The 21440-nt window shown below is 39.9% G+C and overlaps 1 protein-coding gene across 6 annotated transcripts in view; it reads right to left on the bottom strand.

The window, feature by feature from the left end:
- RERE (arginine-glutamic acid dipeptide repeats) overlaps positions 1–21440 on the bottom strand; it is a 389301-nt gene that overhangs the window by 81567 nt on the left and 286294 nt on the right. For 5 of the 6 annotated variants that reach the window (XM_019746719.2, XM_019746720.2, XM_019746721.2 and 2 more), the window contains one exon: positions 6816–6914. In XM_019746719.2, the coding sequence (XP_019602278.2) occupies positions 6816–6914 (99 nt within the window). The remainder of the gene's footprint in view (positions 1–6815; positions 6915–21440) is intronic. The other variant, XM_074334103.1, reaches the window with a different exon arrangement.

The following is a 21440-nucleotide window of genomic DNA, read 5'->3' as shown; positions in this document are numbered from 1 at the left end:
GTTTTCATTTTTTAAAAGAACAGAGAAAGATGATCGAGAGTGGCTGAAAGTGTATACTATCTCCATTTTTTTTACATGCCCTTGAAAATAAGATGGAAAACATGGTTTCAATAACCCACTGCTCTAGTATTTATTAATCTTTCAAGCTGAAGATTCTCCCCAATGCTCCCCTCTTCAAGCAAAGATGAAAAATGCCCCATGAAAATTACTCTTTGATTTTAACAGATGAGTCTGAGCAGCAAGGAATAATTCAGGATACGCTTGTATCCGATGTGGGGTTACTTCCCAGGTCTCTATTCTGTTCTGTGTTGTCCCGAGGCCTGAACATACACACATGCAGAAATACGCACATGAGTGTGAGCACATAGATCCCCAAAGATCAACACAATTTATTGTTGGCTTAAAAAAACAAAAACAACCACCACCTGAAATGAGGGCTAGGAGATAAGAAACTTAAAAATATATACATTGGTTAAAGAAAATGAGAAAAAGAATAACAGGTACAATTAGGTTTTTTTGACCACAGTATAAAGTGGAAGCCTCGGAAGCCATAAAGCCATGTACGTGAAAGGCAAGGCCATGGCTAAATTTGTAGATTTAACCCAGAGGCAACTTCTACTGACGTGAAATACTGAAATAAATTTTTGAAATATCTCTCCCCTTCTAATGCTTGGCCTACCTTATCTACTAAAGGATTTAAAAATACATTTCTCTTTACAACTTGTTACACAATAGAATCTTTCTGCAAACTGACAAAATTGATTGCTTCACACCAACTCTTCTGCACATATAATTGATTTTTAATTTGCTGTCTCATTTCCGAAAGGACTTGACAATAAACTCCACTCTATCCACACTACTGACTTCTTTAAACAAGGGTCTGATTCAAAAGCTGATCGGAGTCAATCATAGCAAAAATAGTTCAATATTAGGCAAATACTTGAAACATTAGGCAAATGTTATCTGAATGGACATTTTCCTTTTTTGTAATATTAAGGTCCATGCTTTCTACCACAGACCGTCATTAGAATACATAACATTAGTAATATGTATATTACTTATGTGCAGTATGTCAACATTTGTATTTCTCTAATTTTTCCTACTCTCATATCTAAGAATTAAGTTGTTCATAGGAAACCAATTTATTTTAAAATGCGAGGAAGGGTAATCAGTAGAGAGAAAAATCTACTTTGATTTAATTTAAAATTAGCAAGTACATATTCTACGTTGCACTAAATATGGTATGTCTATGTTTCAGGTTTCAAGTGAACTGTAAAATTTTTCAGACTGAGATTTCTTTAGACAGTGAGAATTTCAATGTTATGATTCAACTTACGTAAGTTTACAATTATATAAAACGATGTATGTACATGAACAGAGATCCAAAGAGAGCATGAAACTACGTAACTGGGAGACGGTAGTGAGGTTTCAACTCCCCTTTAATGTTTTTATAATGACATTCTAACGGTAGGAAAAATTCACATAAAATTTATAAAAGAAGAGAATGAATGGATTCGTATTAGATAACCTCCAGGATTCTCCCATCATCATCGTTTTTTGAATGACTATATAAGACGCTCAACAACTCTGGAAATCTGACATTCCTAAAATAAACACCTACAATTAAGCCTTCCCCTATACTGCAGACATAACATTTAAAAATAAATAGCAAGATTATGGACATCCTGAAACTCCCGTGACAGTGACTTGAAGGCTTCCTGCCCCCTTGTCATCGTCACTCTCTGCTTCACCTCCACAACCTCCTGCTCTCTCTCTATAGGACCTTAACTCTGGTTTTGCTGTGAATACCATTTTCTACAGCGGCCACACAAACAGTAAATAAAATTCATTGTGTTTTCACCCCACCAAGCAGCTCTGTCTTCCAGCACATCCAGATGCCTGGCTTGAAAAGAGTGAACAATGAAAACAATGTTTTCTCCGGCAGACATCCCCAAAAAGGGCATAACAAAGGCATCTGAAGATGCTGCTGAGGTAAGACACCATGCAAACAGCTGTGTGTACTCTGTGTGAGTAATTCCTTGACCAGCCACACGGGTTCATTGGATTACAAATATTCAGAAAACTAGTTTGCCAGGCCATGCCAATTTTGAAAGGAGAATTTTCATTTATATTTATGATAAACTGAGCTTTAAATTGGAGGACGTTTTAAAATTTATGAATTTGAAAATCCATGTACACGGCCAATTAAGGTTTATTGCCACCATGGATTCACTATCTTTGGGCAACATTTTCAGAGGTTATTTGTGTCTAGGTTGTTCACCTCAACGTATTACATTAAAATTGGTATAAAATATTTAAAGGGAAGCGTATTTCAAGATGAAAGTTATAGTTAACCAAGATGAAATGGAAACACTGCAGGAATGTCGTAAGCAACAAAACCCCTCCCTCTGCAACACCTGGATTTTTGCTGAAAGCTAATTCAACATAAAAATAATTTCCAAAACAAAGACAGCCCAGTGGATGGGAAGCAAAGGGTGAAATGCACAGCTCGGTGGAGCACCCAGTCATACAACCTTGCAAGGCAGGCCAAACTCCACAAGGAAAATGCAGGCCCTGAATTTTAAAAAGAATTCAATTAGCATCCCCAGTATTTCCATAATCAACAGCTGAATGCTAATTAAGAGCCCAGCATCAAGCAGCAATGGAATCCCAGTGCAATACGCAACAGCACAGCAGCAGCAAGCACTACCCTCAGCCAGCATGTATAAGTAAACAGAATTAATAACCACTGGAGCATGGAAGGGAGACTTAATCCATTTCCATCAGGTGCACTTCAGCCTGGGGGCCTTTGTGTTATATTTAAATGTGTTCATCATGTTTAATTAAAAACCTAATGATCTAGGGTTTCAGGTTTTCTAAAAAGTTCTGATGTGTATTTTCCTCCTCTTTGTAAGTTCCACTGATTTGGATGGCTTCCTGAAAAGGAACAATATTTTTAGCACAACGTTGAGTGAAACTGGTTAACCATCAATCTAACCCTCAAAGTCAGCAGCCAGCCATTCACGGGGGCTCCATCCTGGCCCAAACCATGGTATTTAATACACGTCTTGAACTGACCTAGCATTTCTTCAAAAATGCTTCTGTGATCTGACCAGTTTATTTAGCCTGAAAGACGGCCATGAACTAGCTACCAAGGTGTTTCTCAGTCACTCTGCTACAGAAGAGTTCATTTGTCACTATCTGGCCTAGGAATTGACAGAAATTGGCATAAATCTGCCTTAGCTCAACAAGATTTAAGGTTATCTCAGCCCCAAAGCAACTTCAAAAAGAAGTACTATATCTACACACACACACACACAGTCATAGGAATTACCAAGAGAAAGTGTGAAATGAAAGGCACCCTATTGTATAATTTTGAGGTCTAAGATCTCAAGGATTAGTGATTATCTGAAAGATCTACGAAGAGGAGGTTGGTGATGTTATTATTCCTACTAATAATTTGGGAACTTCTTCCAAAAGTGAAACTTTTAAGGTCAGCTTTGGATGCATATAAAAGTTTTTCTCTTTGATGCTGATGAATAATTATTAACTAGTGCAAGTACTGAAATGCCGGATGGAGGGCAATCATAATTATAGTGAAGGATCTTTAAAAGCAATTCTCTTGAACAGAGTCGTCAATATCCCTGAAGCCCCTCCGCGGTGGAGACATGACTCTCTACCAGACATGATTCCCACCACTCATAAGTTCTCACTCTTAATCACTTGACCAACCAGGAGGGCAATCAACTCAGCACTGAAGACGGTGATGAACAGAGGTCTGGTGATGACACAAAGCGATCACGATCACGAGGGGCAGCGGGCTTACGAGCTGATAAAGGATGCGAAGAGGAGATGCACCCACCCCTTTGGAGAGGGGGCAGTCACCGTGGGCTGGGTGAGATCGCACCAAGCCTGGAGGACGGTTGGGGCTTGGATGGGCAAGGCCACTCTGGGAACAGCAGACCTGCGGAGCCAGCAGGTACACGGGTTGCCTGTTCGCAGCCCAGCCAGGGATTCGGGCTGCCAGGTGCTCATTTGACCAACCCTCTTACAGGGTGTTCAATTCACATAAACGCAAAGGAAAACATCCATGCTGTTGTAGTTAGATCCAGCTGATAGACTGGAGGCATCGAAGCTTAAAAATAACTAGAACGTCCAAGTACAGAGAAAACAGAGGGGAAAAGAGGGGAGGAAGGCCCATTTACTTATTTCAATGGGGACACATTTGTTTTGCTTGTTCTTGTGACTCCTGGGTGAGAAAATCTGGTGAATCCACCAGAAGGAGACCACATGAACACAGCAGGTGTTTTCTCACAGCCAAAACCACACTGAGGTCAAGAGTTGTGTTGGTTTATGTGCCTTGTTTCCACATGAAACTGCTCCAAGATTTCATTTGGATACCTTCATCAGAAGATTCCTCCAGCCTGTCAATTATTCAATCACCCTCTCTCCTTCATTTTGGAGGATTTAGAAAGTGAAGCTGGACTTTGTATAAATAAGGGCATCGTGTGACCCGCAGGCCCTGTGGAACTGGACGACGGCCCACACGTTTTCTCCAAGCTTCCACTGAACGCACAGCAGCTAAAGACCATGTCCTGTCCGCAGAGTGTGCAGCACTTGGAAGTCCTTATTTTTTCTTCAAAACAAAGCTGGCCTTCCCGATGTGTGCAGCCCCCCTTCGCCCCACCAGCTACTAAGCCCCAGCCAGAGCAGCAGCGGTGGCGACCCGTCCACATCGTGCCCGGTGTAAGCAGTGCTTTAGCAAAAGAAGCCAAATTTCTTTTACACAGGAAGTGCTTGGAATTCAAAAATTCCAGAGGGAATGAAAGGTCAAGGGAGAAATGAAGGGGGAGCGGAGAGGGTCATGGCTACTGAGGCGCTGGGGAGGCAGGAGGGAAATGGGAGGGGCAGTGTGGGAGGAAGATGAAGGCAGGAGGAGCGAGCGGAGGAGAGACAGAACGGAAACGGAGGAGGAAGGCCAGAACTGGAGGAGAGTGCGGGTGAGAAGTGCTGCGGTGCAGACGCCCTGACAAGGACCGGAAGGCTGGCCACGTCCCACATTCGTTCCACCTTTCATCTCCTTATGGCTTTCTTCTACAAAGGCTTTCTGGAGAATTCCAAATTTTTATCAACCAAATCTCTCATCTCCTTCTCACATAAACAGGTCTACAGTGAAACACAACATCAACGTGACTTTTCAAAGCAAGTGGTTTAGCATTTGTACTTTGGCCAATGTCTGAACAATGACAAATGTTTTAGGTTTCCATCTCTTTACTAATCATGTCAAGTTCTTAAGTTTTTAATTTCAAAACAGCAACACCAACTTCATCAGAAGTCTGAGGGACCACTGCGCAGGCGCTCCCTTGCTGGACCTTCAGGGGCCACGCCGGTCCACCCCTGCTGTCTCCTCGGCTTCCCCTTCCTCTCAACTCCCGCCCACCCTCACCTATCGCCACCCGTGAACACAGTCTCTCGCTCCGCCTTCAATATGCATCCATTTCTCCCCACTGCAGGCACGCTCCTCAGTCTCCCGTCTACGCCTGGACTCGCACAACAGCCCCCCGAGGTCCCCTCTGCACTCAGCAGGGCGCCCTCTCGCAGGAGGAGTCGCTCCTCTGCTCAGAATCTGCAGCATGAACAGCAAGATGCTGTCCTCGGGTCCCCAGGCTGCACCTGCCCTGCCCCTGCAGGACCCCCTGCCCCCACCTCCAGACAGTACAATACATTCCTGTCTATTTCTCGAACATGCTGGGCATGCTTTCTTCCACATCAGGGCCCAGAACTGTCTGCCCCCTGATATCCCAAAGGCTCATCTCCTTATTTCACTGAGGCCTTTGCTCAAATAGCACTTACCAGGCCTTTCCTGAGCCCCCTTACAAAAGACAGACAGCACCCCTACCCAGTTCACCCCCACCCTCCTTAACCTACTCTGTCTTCCTCAGCACATGCACCACCATTTGACACATACTGATTTACAGGTGGTCTCCCTCTTAAAACACAAGCCTTATGAGGAGGGACCCTGGGTTCCTTTTGATATGGCTCCTGGCACACAATAAGCACGCAATAAATATTACTGGGGAAAAAACCGACAGAGTAGGATCACACCACCACATAAAACTTGGCATATTTTGAAATACAGGTGAGGAACTTACAATCACTATGTGTTTCAGTGCCAGCCTTCACCTTAATTTCACTCAACCTGAAGGGCAATACCTTTCAAACGTCACAAGATGGGGGTGCAGCTTCAGGAGATCTCTACTGAGACAGGTACCACGGGTTGGTAAATCTGTATTTGTGGGCACACTTCTATCTCCCTGCCTTCTTTAATGGGCCATAAAAACAGAATGAACATGGAAGAGCTACTGTATTTATTTAATCAAGTCTATGCTTCTGGCTTTTGACTAATGTCCTACAGCAGGTTAGGGATCCTGCCAGCCCTCAAGACAAAAAAAAGCCACCAGCCCTACTCTAGGTTATGTATCAACGGGTTTTAACAAGCTTGTGTCTTAAAATAGGGAGCTTGCACCCAACCCAAACTAACTTTCTAAAAGAGCAACTTTCAATTTCTTCCCTTTCCATGAAGCCTGGGGAAATCTTTCCCACTATCTACAGGGCCCAAGCTTACTCAAATCAAGCCTTTCTGTACAATCCTGAGGCTCAGAGGCTCTTTCCCTCGCCTGATGAGGTCATGGCCAGTCTGTGCACATGATGGGTCTTTGGAATGAGCACCTTTCCCCCCAAGCAGCAGGCGTCACCCACTGAGAAGCCAGCACCCAGCGCCCCCGGCCCCGAGGCACACTCGCGCCCACGCTTACCACCTCGTCCTCGGTCCAGCACTTTTCGATAAGCTTGGGCACAGGCTTCTTGACCAGGCGCTGCAGGGCTTTGCCGGCGTCGTAACTGCTTTCATGTAGCTAAAACCACAACAACGTTAGTCAGTCAATCGCACCAAATTACAGAACCGGAAGCAAATCGCTAAAGGGAAGCCCCGCTTTTACTCTCGCTAATAGAATTGTTAAATGGGCACACAGACTCCCAGCCATTTTAGGCAGCACGCTTAATTTGTTCTTATCCAACCACCCTCCCGGTTCCAGCTGTTCTGGGAGAGGGAGACAGGTAAGTAAGGCAGAGAACGTTTGCACAATAACAGGAACAGAATTAAGAACAACAATAACACACTTATTGAACAGCTGGCCTGGCACAGGGTCAAGCATATTCCATGCACTCATTATCCTTAATCCAATGGCGAAGGTGCTCTCTCATTTAATCTTATGGGGCAGGAACTATTTATTATCACCCCCTTTTACAGGTGAGGAAAGATTGGAATGTCCAGTAAAGGAGCTTACCACATGAAACCAGTAGGCAGGTGACAGGGCCAGGACTCAAACCCAGCGTGACCCCGACTTGTCCCACTCTCCCCAAAGCAGCCTAACAACACACTAGATTATGTTCGTTTCCTTAGGCATTTCCTAAGTCTTTCAACAGTAGTCATTTCACTAAAAAAATTTCAAGTACCTAAAATAGAAGAGCTTTTTAAAGAAACGAATAATTCTGTAACAGTATATTAACTTTTCAGTACATATGAATGAAGAGACTAGTTTATCTACACATTCCTTTCAGGACCAGATTCTCTCTCATGAAAGCTAACTGAGAACTTCTTGCACTCCATACCCTTTCCAACCCTGGGCGCGCCTGGCACCGCTGACCCTTCTGTATCTTGCAAAGACACTCCTGCTGGGCTCCTGGGAACCCACCCATCCCTAGTTCCTGAGTCTCAACTGGCTGACAGTGGAGAAGAAACAGCAGGTAGAAGACCCCCTTGCTCAATCTACCTCCCCGAACTGTGGCTGTCCCTCCAAATTGCTCACGGAAACCTGCCTTTGCTCTACAGATCCACTTCTCTGACACGAGAATCTGTTTTGGGTAGGACCTGTACCTCCAATGCCTAACGTGGTCGGTAGCATAAGGTGATAACAGAAGAAATACGTGTTAAATTCATAAATAAATGCTTCAATTAGAATCCCCAGGTAGACTCAACCCAAGTCTAAATCTCTGTTCATTTGAATTCATTCAGCCTTGTGTTGACTGAGTATCTATTACGTCCCAAGCACTGTACTAGGCCCTGGGGGTACAGCAGTGAAGAAAACGGGAAGAGGCATCCCTTCTCCCCCAGAGTGGACAGTCTGAAATTTTCACCTGTGCTTCAACCCCTCATTTGAATAATTCACCAGCATTTGCTGAATATTCAGTACAAATAAGGCACACACCTTATTAAGTCACAGTTTTTATTTTTAGGAAACTCACAAACTAGTGGGGAGGTGTTGTGGGGATACAGCACATGCAAGATGACAAGATGGAGAGGCTGTAGTAGTTACTGTTACTAAGGTGCAGACAGAGCTGCAGCCTCACAAGAGGAGAGAGCCCTGCACTTCCGCTCTAACAAGAGCCATCACAAGGGCGGACGGACCGCCTCCCCAGCAATGGCTGTAGCACCAGGTCTGGCATACAAAGAGCCTATGATAAATGTCTGTTGAATGAAATAAATATTTGAAACATATACAGCAAGTCTCTTTTCTAACTACTCAACTGCTACCATGTTTCCCTGAAAATAAGACCTACCCCGAAAATAAGCCAGACGGACGCATTGAGTACGTTATGACGATGTTCCAGAAGAAGATGACATGACTGCATTTGAATAAATGTAGATTGTCCATGAAAAAATAAGAATCCCCTGAAAATACGTCCTAATGCGTCTTTTGGAGCAAAAATTAATATAAGACCCGGTCTTATTTTCGGGGAAACACAGTATTAGAAGGGTTATGACAAAAACCTGTTTTCATTGCTCATTCATTAAGCAGAATGTATTACAAATTAAAATTGCCTGCGTATTCTCACAGTTTAGAGGACCCCAGTTTATTTTAAATCCAGACTGTCCAAGGAATTCAAGGCTGTGTGTTAACTATAGTAATAAGTCAACCACCTTAAAACAAAACAAAACACCTACAACCACAAATGTAGGACCCCACTTTGGTGGTGGTACTACGTGTGGGGGTGTAGGTATAATAATATGAATGCTAGATATTAACTTATGACATTTAGCATTGGACTACTTAAAAAATAAAAGAGTACACTATACTATAAATACTATACTAAATAAATATGCTACACAAACTAAATACTGAAGTGCTATGATTTGCAAATGCTTGCAAACTGCATAGTCTAGCCTTCTTTCAGAAGTATAAAAAGATAAAAATAAAGTTAGATTTTCATACTTTGCCTAATATCTGGAACAAGAAGATATTTTCCAAATTCTATAATATAACGAGGATCTATAATGAGAGCTTAACAACATGGATTGGAACTGAATAAAAGGAAAAATTGTATCCCTATTTAATTTTTTTAAAAGCACACATTTTAGTGATAATCTGAAATTAATTCAAGTTGATCAAGTTATAAATTCTTAATACAATGCTCATGGCAAGCTAACAACATTTTACAAGAGGTAATTATAGCATATGGGGTAATAACAAGGAGAGATTAAAAACAAAGGACCTAGGAATCAGACTATGGATTCAAATTCTAGCTCTAGTGCTTACTAGGTGGTGACCTTGGCAAGTTACTTATCCTCTTTGGGCCTCAATTTTGTCATCCTTAAAAATGAATATAATGGTTTTCTGGTCAAGATGGCAGAGCAGGTAAATGCTGTGCTTGTCTCCTCCCATGACCACATTAAAATTACAACTAAATTATAGAACAATCAACTTGGACAACTATCTGAAGCCTGGCGGAAAGAAGTCCTGTAACCAAGGATATAAGGAAGAAGCCATGTCAAGACTGAAAATAATATTGAATGCCAACTGTCACTGAAAATAAATAAATTTTTTAAAAATGGTGGGAAAAGACACAGAAAAATAAAAATGAGTATAAGAATAACACCTAGTTCTTAGGGGTATGGTGAGGATAACATTAGAAAATGCATGTAATTTACTTAGAACTGTACCTGGCACATTAGTATGCTAAATGTGTTAGCTATTCATTTTTAAAACGAAAGAGAAAAAAATAAAGGAAGCAGTCTATTCAATTTTCATCAATTTTCTAGATTTAGAGGATAGCCTTTCCAGACATAGAAAAAAATTGTTAAACTATAAACAAAACCACTTATGTTTCACATAATTACCTATGTTAATAATTTATGAAATTTGATTAAAACTCTGGTGCAGTACACACACAAAATTTAAATCTTATGTGGCTGATAGGAAATTTACTCATAAAAACATGAAGCCCATTGCAAACGTGAATGAACGATCTAAGTTAAATCACATCATTCTTTCATCCCTACGACATTCCTGCCTTTTGGTGGACCGAGGAGAGCTTTAAATGAGAGCTGGAAGAAACGTGCTGAGTACCTTGATGAACTTGATGCTGTGGTTGTTTGGTTTATTAGAGAGGCTGACTACTGCTTGCATGATGCCCCTCAGCTACATTTCTAATGAGGTGCTTAACAGAGAAAGAGGCATTTTCCCCTAAACAAATCCCAGCACTAACGCTTCCTTTACAAAAGTTGATTTCAGATCACACTTGTCTAGGATGAAGCTCTTGCAATTTATGGGGTAACCTGAGCTTCCTTCCTTTACTCTGTTTCTAAATAAAGGGTGACTCCCCCTTTCATTTGATCTACTGCCTGCCTGTCCCATTAAAATATTCCTATTCCTGACCTTTCCATTATATAAACTCAATAAATACTTAAAGTGTCTACCTCTCTCACCCCTACACAAAGACACATTTGAAAAGTAAAAGGTGTGGGATTATTTAACAACAGTAACGGAAGATTTATTGAGCAAATGAAGTTAGGATATTATTGTGCTGTCATCAATCATTCATACAGGCTAGTACAAAAGCTGGGTCAAGGGGCTGTTCTGGCATGCCCTCTTCCTAGGGAACCAAAGGAACCTTCTAAAAAGGAACCTTCTAAATAAATAGTCACCTTCCACACTCCAGGAAGCTTGTCAGAGTCTTTAAAGAAATACATCTTTAAAGAAATACTTTAATCATATTTTATTAAAGATATACTTTTAACATACTGAAAGTGTTATGGCCCACACAGCTTCACAAAAATGAAGATTATCTTTTGAGCCCTCTGGAGAAATTACTGGAGTTCAGGATACTTGATTCCTTCCAGATATTTAGTGAGTGCTAACCTACGCCAGATACCATTCTAGGTGCTAGGTATAGCTCCAGCTGAGCATAACGCAGATAACGGACATGGAAAATGTACGGCTGAGAATGGTGGCACCTGTGAGACGCAGTTTACAGTACTGGTCTGGTATGACACACCTATCGAAAGGTCACATCCAGACTCTAAAGTCCTAAAAGGTTGGGTTTCTCCCTTCCTTGCCTGATGTATCACGTGCAAGTAAGCCCTTCTTGAAAGCAGTTTGTTTTCGAGCTGATTATAAAGATTTTCTCTCTTCAGACTGGGGTCAAAATAATGTCTAAGGAAGAGCTAAACTGGATATTTCAACTGTATTCCTCATGTAAATTAGAGTTGGTTAACTTAGCAAAATACTGGCTATCTTAAATCTCTAGAAATTGTATTTAAAAACAATCCTTCCTAATATAGCATTTAGCTCTGAAGAATTAGAAAGATTTCATCTTGTGAAAAACATTACGTGGGTTTCAAATGTTAAACAACTGATCATGTCACACAGATACATCTACATAGTCAGGAAATGAAGTTCAGGCTTCGCAACACTGCTAAGGTTAAAGGTCCTTTAACATGGATAAGATTTTCTACCATTTCCCTAGACAAAACGGTTCAAAGAAATTGCAGTGAAGATGCGGTAGAGGGACGAACCATCAGATGCCTTACAGCTTTTCTTTGCAGCCTTGGAAACGCAATTAAAGCCAAGATAAGCAAACCTATCTGTCCACTTTGCAGCCAAGCCAGGCTGGTCAAGTTTGGGTTTAAATGCAATTTTAATGTAGCGTAGAGAGATCTGTATACCGTTGGAGCCACTGGGAAAAGATCATTGCAAAAAGCAGGGATCAAGACACAGCGTCTTTACACAGTCAGCTTCCAATCTTTGCAGGCTCCTGGTGGGAGAAGCACTTAGCTCTTACACCATCCCCATCACCCCGACGGCCACTGAAGCAGGATGTCACTCAGCAGAGACCAGTTTTCAACTACATCACCACAGAGGTGGACGCGCGTTTCACCTAGTAGTCAGGGAAGCACAGATTTGTAAACCTGTCGCTCCCACGTTACTGAACTGCAAAGCTGCACCTCTACCCAGGTAAAATCTATTTCCCCTAAAGCACAGATCAAGATCTGGGGATTTGATACAAAATGGAGATTCTTCACCAACCCACTACCAGCCTTTCAAGTCATGGAACATCCCTGTTGGGCTGTTTCCCAGCAGCTGGTCAGCTGGTCCCCTGAGCTTGCCCCACAGAATCCGCAGGTGGTGTTTCTTCCTCCCTGTTGGTTTGCTACTTGTGAAAGAGCTAACAGGAACTCTTCCCTGGGAGGTACCCAGCCTGCTCTGCCACGCCTTCTGGTGCCAGGAAAGCCAGTGGGACTTGCAGCCTCAGAGGTAGGCCACTCACACCGTATTCTCTCTGCCTTCTGTTGATCCAACAAAGAGTTACTGAGCACCTCCTTCTGCCAGGTACGGTACCAGGTGCCCACAAAGAGGCCACGAGTGAGCTAGCAGAGTGGACCTGGGAGCTGAGTAACAAACTCCTGGGCTGGTTCCATGGTAATAAACACAACCACCACACTGAATCACGTAGAGCCCAAGACACTGCCCTCAGTAACTGGACCCATTTAGCCAGCTGCATAAAAGGCTCCCAGTGACTCCAGGGGCTCAGCAGCCCCTCCTACCTAAACTGTCCCCTAACCAGTGCCTTCTGTAGCCTAGTGAGCACAGCAAGGATCTGAGGCAGGAGACAGACTCTTGGCCGCAGCTTTGTCACAAACCAGCGGAGCTGAGGCTCTCATCTGTGCAATGGGCCTAACACTACCGTCCCTCAGCGGCGTCAAAGGACAATGGGAAGCATTAAATGACACACAGTGTGACAAGACACTCTGAAACGTCAAACGGCGGTACCGCCATGGGGAGCAGTATTTTCAGTCCATGGGTCTTACCGAAGACTGTTCCAGTGGCCAGAGGTTCAGCACAGCCAGCAGGCTCATCATCCTCAGCTGGCTCGGTACAGCCTCTGACCTCCCTGTGATTAGCAGGAAGAAAGGCTCACGCCACAAGAAGAAAAACACATTTCTGCATAATTGCCCAAGTTAAATCTGCTACTCTCATTCTGCCTGACAAATCATCCTTGCTTATTACTTTCTATAATTTAATATATATAAGTGCTTTACTGGCAAGCTTCTCGAAAGAATAAATAATACTTAATGACTGCCTGCAGTTTAATTAACTCATGATTGAACTTCTCATGGATTGCTATAAACATTAAATTATATCCTTCCTCGAAGCTACCCTGATGGAAATCTTGTTTCAAGCTTTAACTCTCCTACCTAAACAATTGTGAAATTTCAGGAAATCTGTATATTGGACAAAGAGGTGAGAGAACCAACCTTAATGCCTGGTTGTAAAGAGTGTTATTTTATAGATCAAGGACGAGGTCTTAATTTAAATAAGATTGAAAATGTGCACATGTCCGAACACCTCATTATATTACAGCAATCATTAAACATCTCTGGATCTCGGGCAGTCTTATTAGCATAAACTGCGTATTACCACAAGATTTCGAGTTTCTACTCTGCCTCCTCATCTTAGCTGCCATTTTCTGTCTGTGTGATGTTGCAGATAAATTTTCCTTTTGGCATGGCTCAGCTGTCAGGAACCTCTGTTCCATAATGAACCCATGAATTACATCGCCCGGCTCTGACATCTCTGGTCTCACACATCAAAATATTGTTCTTCAATTGTAATTTATAACTTAATTTAAATGTCTCTTTTCCTGTGACCTTTTTAGATCAAATGGCATTGCGTCTGGCAGTTCCTACTACACCGAAGCATCCTTTTACAATTATAGCCATTATTATACCTGTAGAAAGAGCCTATCTGAGTTAGACTGCATTCACACGAAATATTAAATAATTGCAGTCCATTAAGAACCACATTAGATTCCAAGGTCTTTTGTTCGGCAAAATACACTGCTTATTTGTAATAAACATATAGCTTTAATTATTTCAACTATTACAATAATATTAACATAAGCTGAGAAAGATCTTGCTGAAATATATCTGAGACAAAACTTTAATAAAATTTTTTTCTCATAATGCATGATTCATAAATGTCAATATACTTTTATTCATACCTCCATCACCAATGACCTAGTACCAAGCTCAAAATATGAGACATATACACATTAAAAAACTAGAATGAAAACTAAGAGCACAATGTTTATTTGTGTTTGGACACTGCCACCCCGAATAATGCTCTTAAAGCATTAGAGAGGCTAAATTTGTCTAAATATTCTTATGGGAGTACATTTTAGAGATCATGGCAAAGACACGGAATTTGACTGGTGAGAGTAGGGGTTGAGGGAAAGATCCAGTTAGTGTTCAGAAGGAAATACATCGCAGTTGCTGGACCAACATCTGAACAACTAGTGTTCAGGCATGATGCCGGCCCCTGGAGCGACGAAGGAGAAAGGAGAGGGTACCAAAGGTTGTTGAGCATCGGATGTGCTAGGAACTGTATCGGGCCTTGTGATGTAGTCATTCCTCACCCCGCCCTTTTGTGGCAAGAGTACTGAAAATCAGGAAACAAAACGGAAAAGTTCAGGATCTTGCTCAAGGCCACCTCCCTAAGCGAGCGGAGCGAGGACTCCAACGTCAGCCCAGGTTCTAGGAAGAAGCCTGAGCCTCAGGCCGGAGCAGCTTCGGCTGAGGCTCTTCTCCAGCTGCAATGACATAGCACGCACTGTGTTTTCTTCCCTCGGCGGCAAGGGTGGGTAGGCAGGAGGAGAGAACTGGCAGCTCAGAGAAGAGGGAAACGCACACATACAATAACAACATAAATGCTATCCTAGAAACACACGAAGTGCCAATGAACCCTGACTGGGGTGACATTAGCTGTTTGAAGACCCAAGATGACTTCACAGAGCAGGTGTTGAAAATCAACAAGCAATATAATATGACTGACCTTGCCTATACTCAATGAAAGTAAAAAGGAAAGAAAAGTCGAGAAGAAACACCAAAAGTTCTTATAGCCAGGCAAAAGGCTAAATAAAGTGAAAGGGGACAAAAGCAGGGCTAGATTCTCAAATGCAGTTTTTCAATGACTTATCACACAGAGATAAACAGAACTATTACAAGAGTCATTGTAAGGAGATGGACGAGAACAACAAAAAAGGAAAAACGAGAGATCTCTACCAGAAGATTCAAGAAATGAAAGGGAAATTCAAGCTATACTAGAAATGCTGGACAACAGACCAAAAAGCATATAATCTCACCAGGAGAAAATAAACGGAAGGGGAAACAGTGGACTAAAAATCTGTACAGGAGAGACAAGAGGACAACAGGAACCTTTGAGGAAGATTCCTATGAGGAAGAACCTGTGATTCTAGAAAGTCAAGTGAAAGCTGCCTGAAAGTATTGGGAAGAAATAAACCACCAGTGGTAGATGGAATACTGAAAGAATTTTTTCAAGCCACAGAGACTGAAATCTGTCAAAATCCTAAAAAGAATGTCAACAAATATGGAAAATAAAACAATGGCCTACAGACTGGAAATATTCAAAATGCATCCCAATCTTCAAGCAAGTAGATACCAAGGAGTATAGTCACTATAGGACTGCCCTGTGCTCAAGTTTAATTTATTATGTACATAAATATATGACAAGTATGCTTATTATCTATAGGTGATAACCTTACTTACCTCATAAAATTGTTACGAGGATTATATGAATTCATTCATAAAAAGCACATAAGCTTTGCCTAACATATAAGCACTAGATCAACATATAAACTTTAATTTTATTATTATTAACGTTGTTAATGACATCAGGCAGCTGACCAATAGTTAACACGTAATAAAATGAAAATAACAGTGATCAACTTAAGGTCCTGTGCCTGGGTCAAAATTCAGTCAAAAAGCTGAGGGTGGGAGAGAAATGGCTTAGCAGAGGCAAATATAAAAAGAAAAATGAAACAAAACAAGACCAAAACACAAGAAAAAAAGAATGTGATATACACATATTAATAAAAGCTTAGACTACATTAAAAAGACGAGCTTTTAGGGAAACTGAGGATAACTCCTTGCCACCGTATGCTGATCAGATCTGGGGAATGTTACTTAAGTGTAGGTATTATATTTGGAAACACATAAAGTTCACCAGAGGAGAAATAAAATGGTTATACATAAAAATGGCTAATACTACACCACGGATGAAACTCAAAAACATTACCCTCAGTTAAAGAAGCCAGTCACCAAAAAAACCACATACTGTATAATTCCATTTATAGAAATTCTCAGAATAGGCAAATCCATAGAGATGAAATAGCGGTTGCCTACAGTGGGGGGAGGGGGAAATGAGGAGTGACTAATGAGTACAGACTTCTTTTTGGGGTAATGAAAATGTTGTAAAATTGATTGTGGTGATGGCTGCACAAATGTGTTAATATACTGAAAGCCATTAAATTATATACTTTAAAGGGGTGAAATATATGGTATGTGAATTATATATCAATAAAGCTAGTATATAAAAAGGAGAAAAAATAAATGGCTAAAGGAACTTGAGAGTGGTGCCCATGGAAAAGTGTGGTGGGGGCCACAGCTGTGGACGGGTGCATTGGGAGCATAAGTAAGAATTTAGAGCAAAGGCGTTTCTGTGAAATGCTCAAAAATGAAGCCGCTGCAGGAAGTCAAGAAGGTGCCATGACCAGAGGCTGTTCCTATCTGTGCCTTTATCTCGCCTCTGCCCCCAAGAAACTCATGTTGAGGACAAAGAACAGAGTGGGGCATAAAGTTCAACAGAGTACCTAAAAAGGAACGAAATATTTAAGCTTTAAGTTTAAAAAGTCCTCTTCACCCAAATGCGACTAAAAGAATAAATCATGTATTTTGTGTTAAAAGTGTGGTTGGCTGGATCTTTTGAACAGAAGTGAATTTATGAAGTTCTCAGCCCCAAAGGAGCCACCTTGGTAAATTTCTAAATGAACTGTTTTCAAAACAAAAGTTCAAAATGTTTCGGAATGGTCAAAATACAATAAATAAAAACTCAAGTTTATATTACGTTGGTGCAAAAGTAATCGCGGTTTGAAAGTTTAAAAATAATTGTGAAACCCACGATTACTTTTGCACTGACCTAATATATTATTATGCTGATAATCAGTTGAAAAGGTCTTGACTATATCAGGAAACCTCAGCTACACGGTCTCCAATATCCAGTTATAACAGAAATAAAATAAGGTGTTTGTCAAGATTGAGTTATATAAGGTACTCTTCTGAAATTGATTGGATTTCCATAAAAAGAAATCATATAGCATATCGACTTCCCCCACTACTTTTCAATAACAAATCAAAAACCTGAGAGAAAAAACCTATACCATCCTACAACCATTTACTCCTGACTAATCTGAATGGACAAATAGTAAAAAGAATGTCAGTAAAGGGTGTGGCATGGCGAAGGTCAGAAGACTCCAGGCCACAGGCTTTAGGCCCCTGTAATAACAGGGCCTCCCGGCTCCGCCTGATATGGGGGCCCGGAAATACCTGACATTCATTCAAGTCCTAACATTGCAAAGCAAATCCAGGGCCAGATGTTTTAGCAAAGTAAGAAGTCCATTTACGATGAACAAACAGAAAATCTCCAACAGAAATTCTACAGACTTAATTTATTAGAATAAAGGAGAGAAAGGCGGGAAATGATCCCTAAAGTAGGCCTCTGTGCATATTGTGCTGCGGCAACTTCACAACGTCAAGTTCTGGGTGATCAAAGTGACTTGAACTTGCTTGATTTATTCCTTCATTCAATCATGCAACAATTATTTAGTGTCTCTTTACCATATACCAGGCATTGAGCTATGGCTCAGAACACAAAGATGATTAATATTCAATGGTTAACAAATAGTGATATTTATAGATCAGAGATAAAAAACTAACTAGTAAGCTATTGGAAGCGTTGAATTCTTTGTTGAAGGAGATGTGGATATGCATAAATAAATAAGCAACCAAATATATACTCTCTTGAATATGTAAAAAGCTTAATCCAAATGTCTAACAGCAATCCATATTTCAGGGAATAAAACTGTCCAGGCAGAGGTGAAATCTTTGCTGCATGATTATAAATTTTACTTATATATAAGTGAGCATACATATGTTCCATATTAGACAGAGAAAGAAACATAAAAATGCAAATAAGTTTCTAAGAAAGAAAAGTCAAAGTAATTTGAATTGTATTAGGAAATGGGAAAGATATCTGAGAGCAAAGAATGAATATCAATTTATTAAAAATAAGTCAGTATGGTATTTTCTAGAAAACCTTAGCCTCAAACTACAGGGCTATGCTGCAGTTTCTAAGAATAAATATAAAGGTCTATTTTGTAAAAGGCCAAATTAATGTGAGCACCTAAAGATGGCTGAATTAATCCCATCAGAATGATATAGGCCATTTATCTGTTATTATACAGCATTATGTTTACAAACTGTATGTAAGCTAAACGTGCATAGAGGAACCTAATAAAACGAAGACACGTACATGGAACACTACACACAGAAACATTTCTATCTATGATCTTCTAGAGGGAGCACCACTGCTCAGTCATATTTTAGCATAATGTTAACATAACATAAAATTACAAATAAAACAACTTTGCATTTATAGGTGTTCACAATCTAAAATAGTAAAATATAGTAAAACATATCTTTGCTGACACACGTTAAGGAGTATGCCCACTGTCAGTCACTCAGAACACCCTCCTCTTTCAGTAAGAGAGACCAACACATTTATTCCATCTTTTTGCTCTACATCAGTATAAAACTCTTTTTTTAATGTTAAGAACTAAAAAGATAAACACACATTTTAACATGAATGAGCAAACATAGAACAACTGTATACCTCACTATTCTACAAGTTTACCACTAGACTAAAATTAGTAAGTCACGTGGCCAAAAAGCAAGATATTTATATATTAACTACTTCTGTGTTGTCCAATGAGGGCTCTGTTATTAAGAATGTACACATGTGGCTCAAGTTTTATATAACCTGATAATCATCTGCATTGAATTAAAATGGACTAAACACTCCAAACAAAAGGTAGAGCTTGCCAGACTGGATAAAAAAGGAAACAATTAAAAAACTAAAGTACGCAAGAAATGCATTGTAAGTAACAAGAAAAAGCAAGCTTTCAAGTAAGAAGCTGAAAGAAGATACACCACTCAGACAATAAGCATAAGAAAGCTAGAGGAGTTGTATTAATATCAGACAAAATTAAGTTCAACATAGAGAGTATTACTGGACATAAAAGAGAGTTACCAAAAAGGTAAAAGAGTCAATACATGGAGAAAGATGTTCATTCCCCTAATGAGACAACATTCAAACATATAAAGCAAAAACTAACAGAACCAAAAAGGAGAGATAACCAAGTTCACAATCACAGTTGAAGGCTTGAATGTATCACTCTGGGTAACTGATGATACAAGTAGATAAAAGAATTAGTAGGACACAGAAGATCTGAATAATAATATGAACCATTTTTTAAAAAACTGCCAGTTATGGAACAGTATACCTAATAACTGCAGAATATAAATTCATTACAAGTGCACACGGAACATTCACCAAGATAAATCGTGAGCCAAAAAACAAAAGTGTCAACAAATTTCAAAAGACTGAAATCTTGCCGGGTACTCACTGACCACAAAAGAACTAATTAGAAATCACTAACATGGGGCAATGGGTTTGGGGGTGGGTATCTCAAGTCTCTGGTAATTAAGCAATTTATTTCTAAACAATCCATGGGTAAAAGAAGAAATCAAACACAAAATGTTTTTAAATATTTTGAACAGAATGATAATAATGAAAGAACAAATCAAAATCTGTGATAAAATCAGTTATCTGAGATCCCTCTTTAGGAAGCTAGGAGAAAAAAAAGATCAAATTCACCCAAAATAAATAGAAAATAAATAATAAAATAAGATTGGAAATCAATGAAATAGAAAAGAAAATCAACGAAACCAAACGCTAGCTATCTGAAACAACCAATAATGTTGATAAACCTCTATTTAGACTGGTTAGAGGAAACAAACTAGCAATATTAGTAATGAAAGAAAGTTCAAAATTATAGATCCTATAGACATTAAAAAGATAACATAGGAATTAATTTAAAATTTTTACCAATAAATTTGAAAACCTACATGAAATGGACAAAACACTTAAAAGACACAGATCAACAGATTACCAAACTGATACATGAAGAAACATAAAATCTGAATAGGCCTATGTCTATTTATAATTTTAAACTTTCCATAAAAAAAAAAAAAAAAAAATGTAGTCCCAGATGGCTTCCCTGTGAATTCTACCAAGCATTTCACAAAGAAAAATAGCAATCCTTTACAAACTCTTTCATTAAAGAGAGTAGGAGGAAATATTTCCCAACTAATTTTTTGAAGTCAGTTATTACTCTGATATCAAAACCAAAGATATCACAAAGAAAGAGGTTTATGGCTCAATATCCATCATGAACACAGATGTAAGTTTTTAACAAAACATTAGCAAATTGAATCCAATAGTACACAACAACCAAGCAGGATTTATCCTAGGAATGCATAGTTGGCTTAACATTTGAAATGAATCAATGTTAATTCATCATATTAACAAAATGAAGTACAAGAAAAAAATAGCATCTGACAAATTTCAATGCCCATTTGTGATTAAAAAAAAACACCTCAACAAACGTAGCTATAAAAGGGAACATTGTCAAAAAACACACACAAAAAAACACCCTCCATTGTACTTGACAGTGAATGACAATGTTCTTTCCCCAAGACGAGAAAGGAGGCAAAAACGTCCGTCCACTCTCATCACATCTATTCGGTATCATGCTGCAGGCCCAAATGAGTGCAATCAAGCACAAAAAAGAAAGAAAATGCACAAATCAGAAAGGAAGAGGTAAAACTGTCTTTATTTGCAGATGACATGCTTATGTACACAGAAAATTCTAAGGAACCAACTAGAAAGCTACTAGCATTTAGCAGGACCAAAGTCTACAAGGTCAACACATAAAAACTATTGTATTTCTATTTCTATCAATGAACACTTAGAAATGGAAAATTTAAAAATACAATTCTATTAACAGTAGCATCTTCAAATAGTAATTACTTAGGATACATTTAACAAAATATGTGTAAGACCTGAAAACTACAGAAATTACACACAAAAAAAGAAACCTTTTGTAAAAACGGAGAGGTATATCAT

This window comes from Rhinolophus sinicus, linkage group LG06 (assembly GCF_036562045.2).
Source record: "Rhinolophus sinicus isolate RSC01 linkage group LG06, ASM3656204v1, whole genome shotgun sequence".
Lineage (NCBI taxonomy): Eukaryota > Metazoa > Chordata > Mammalia > Chiroptera > Rhinolophidae > Rhinolophus > Rhinolophus sinicus.
The sequence above is the reverse complement of the archived record's forward strand: the minus strand, read 5'-3'. Positions and strand labels throughout refer to the sequence as shown.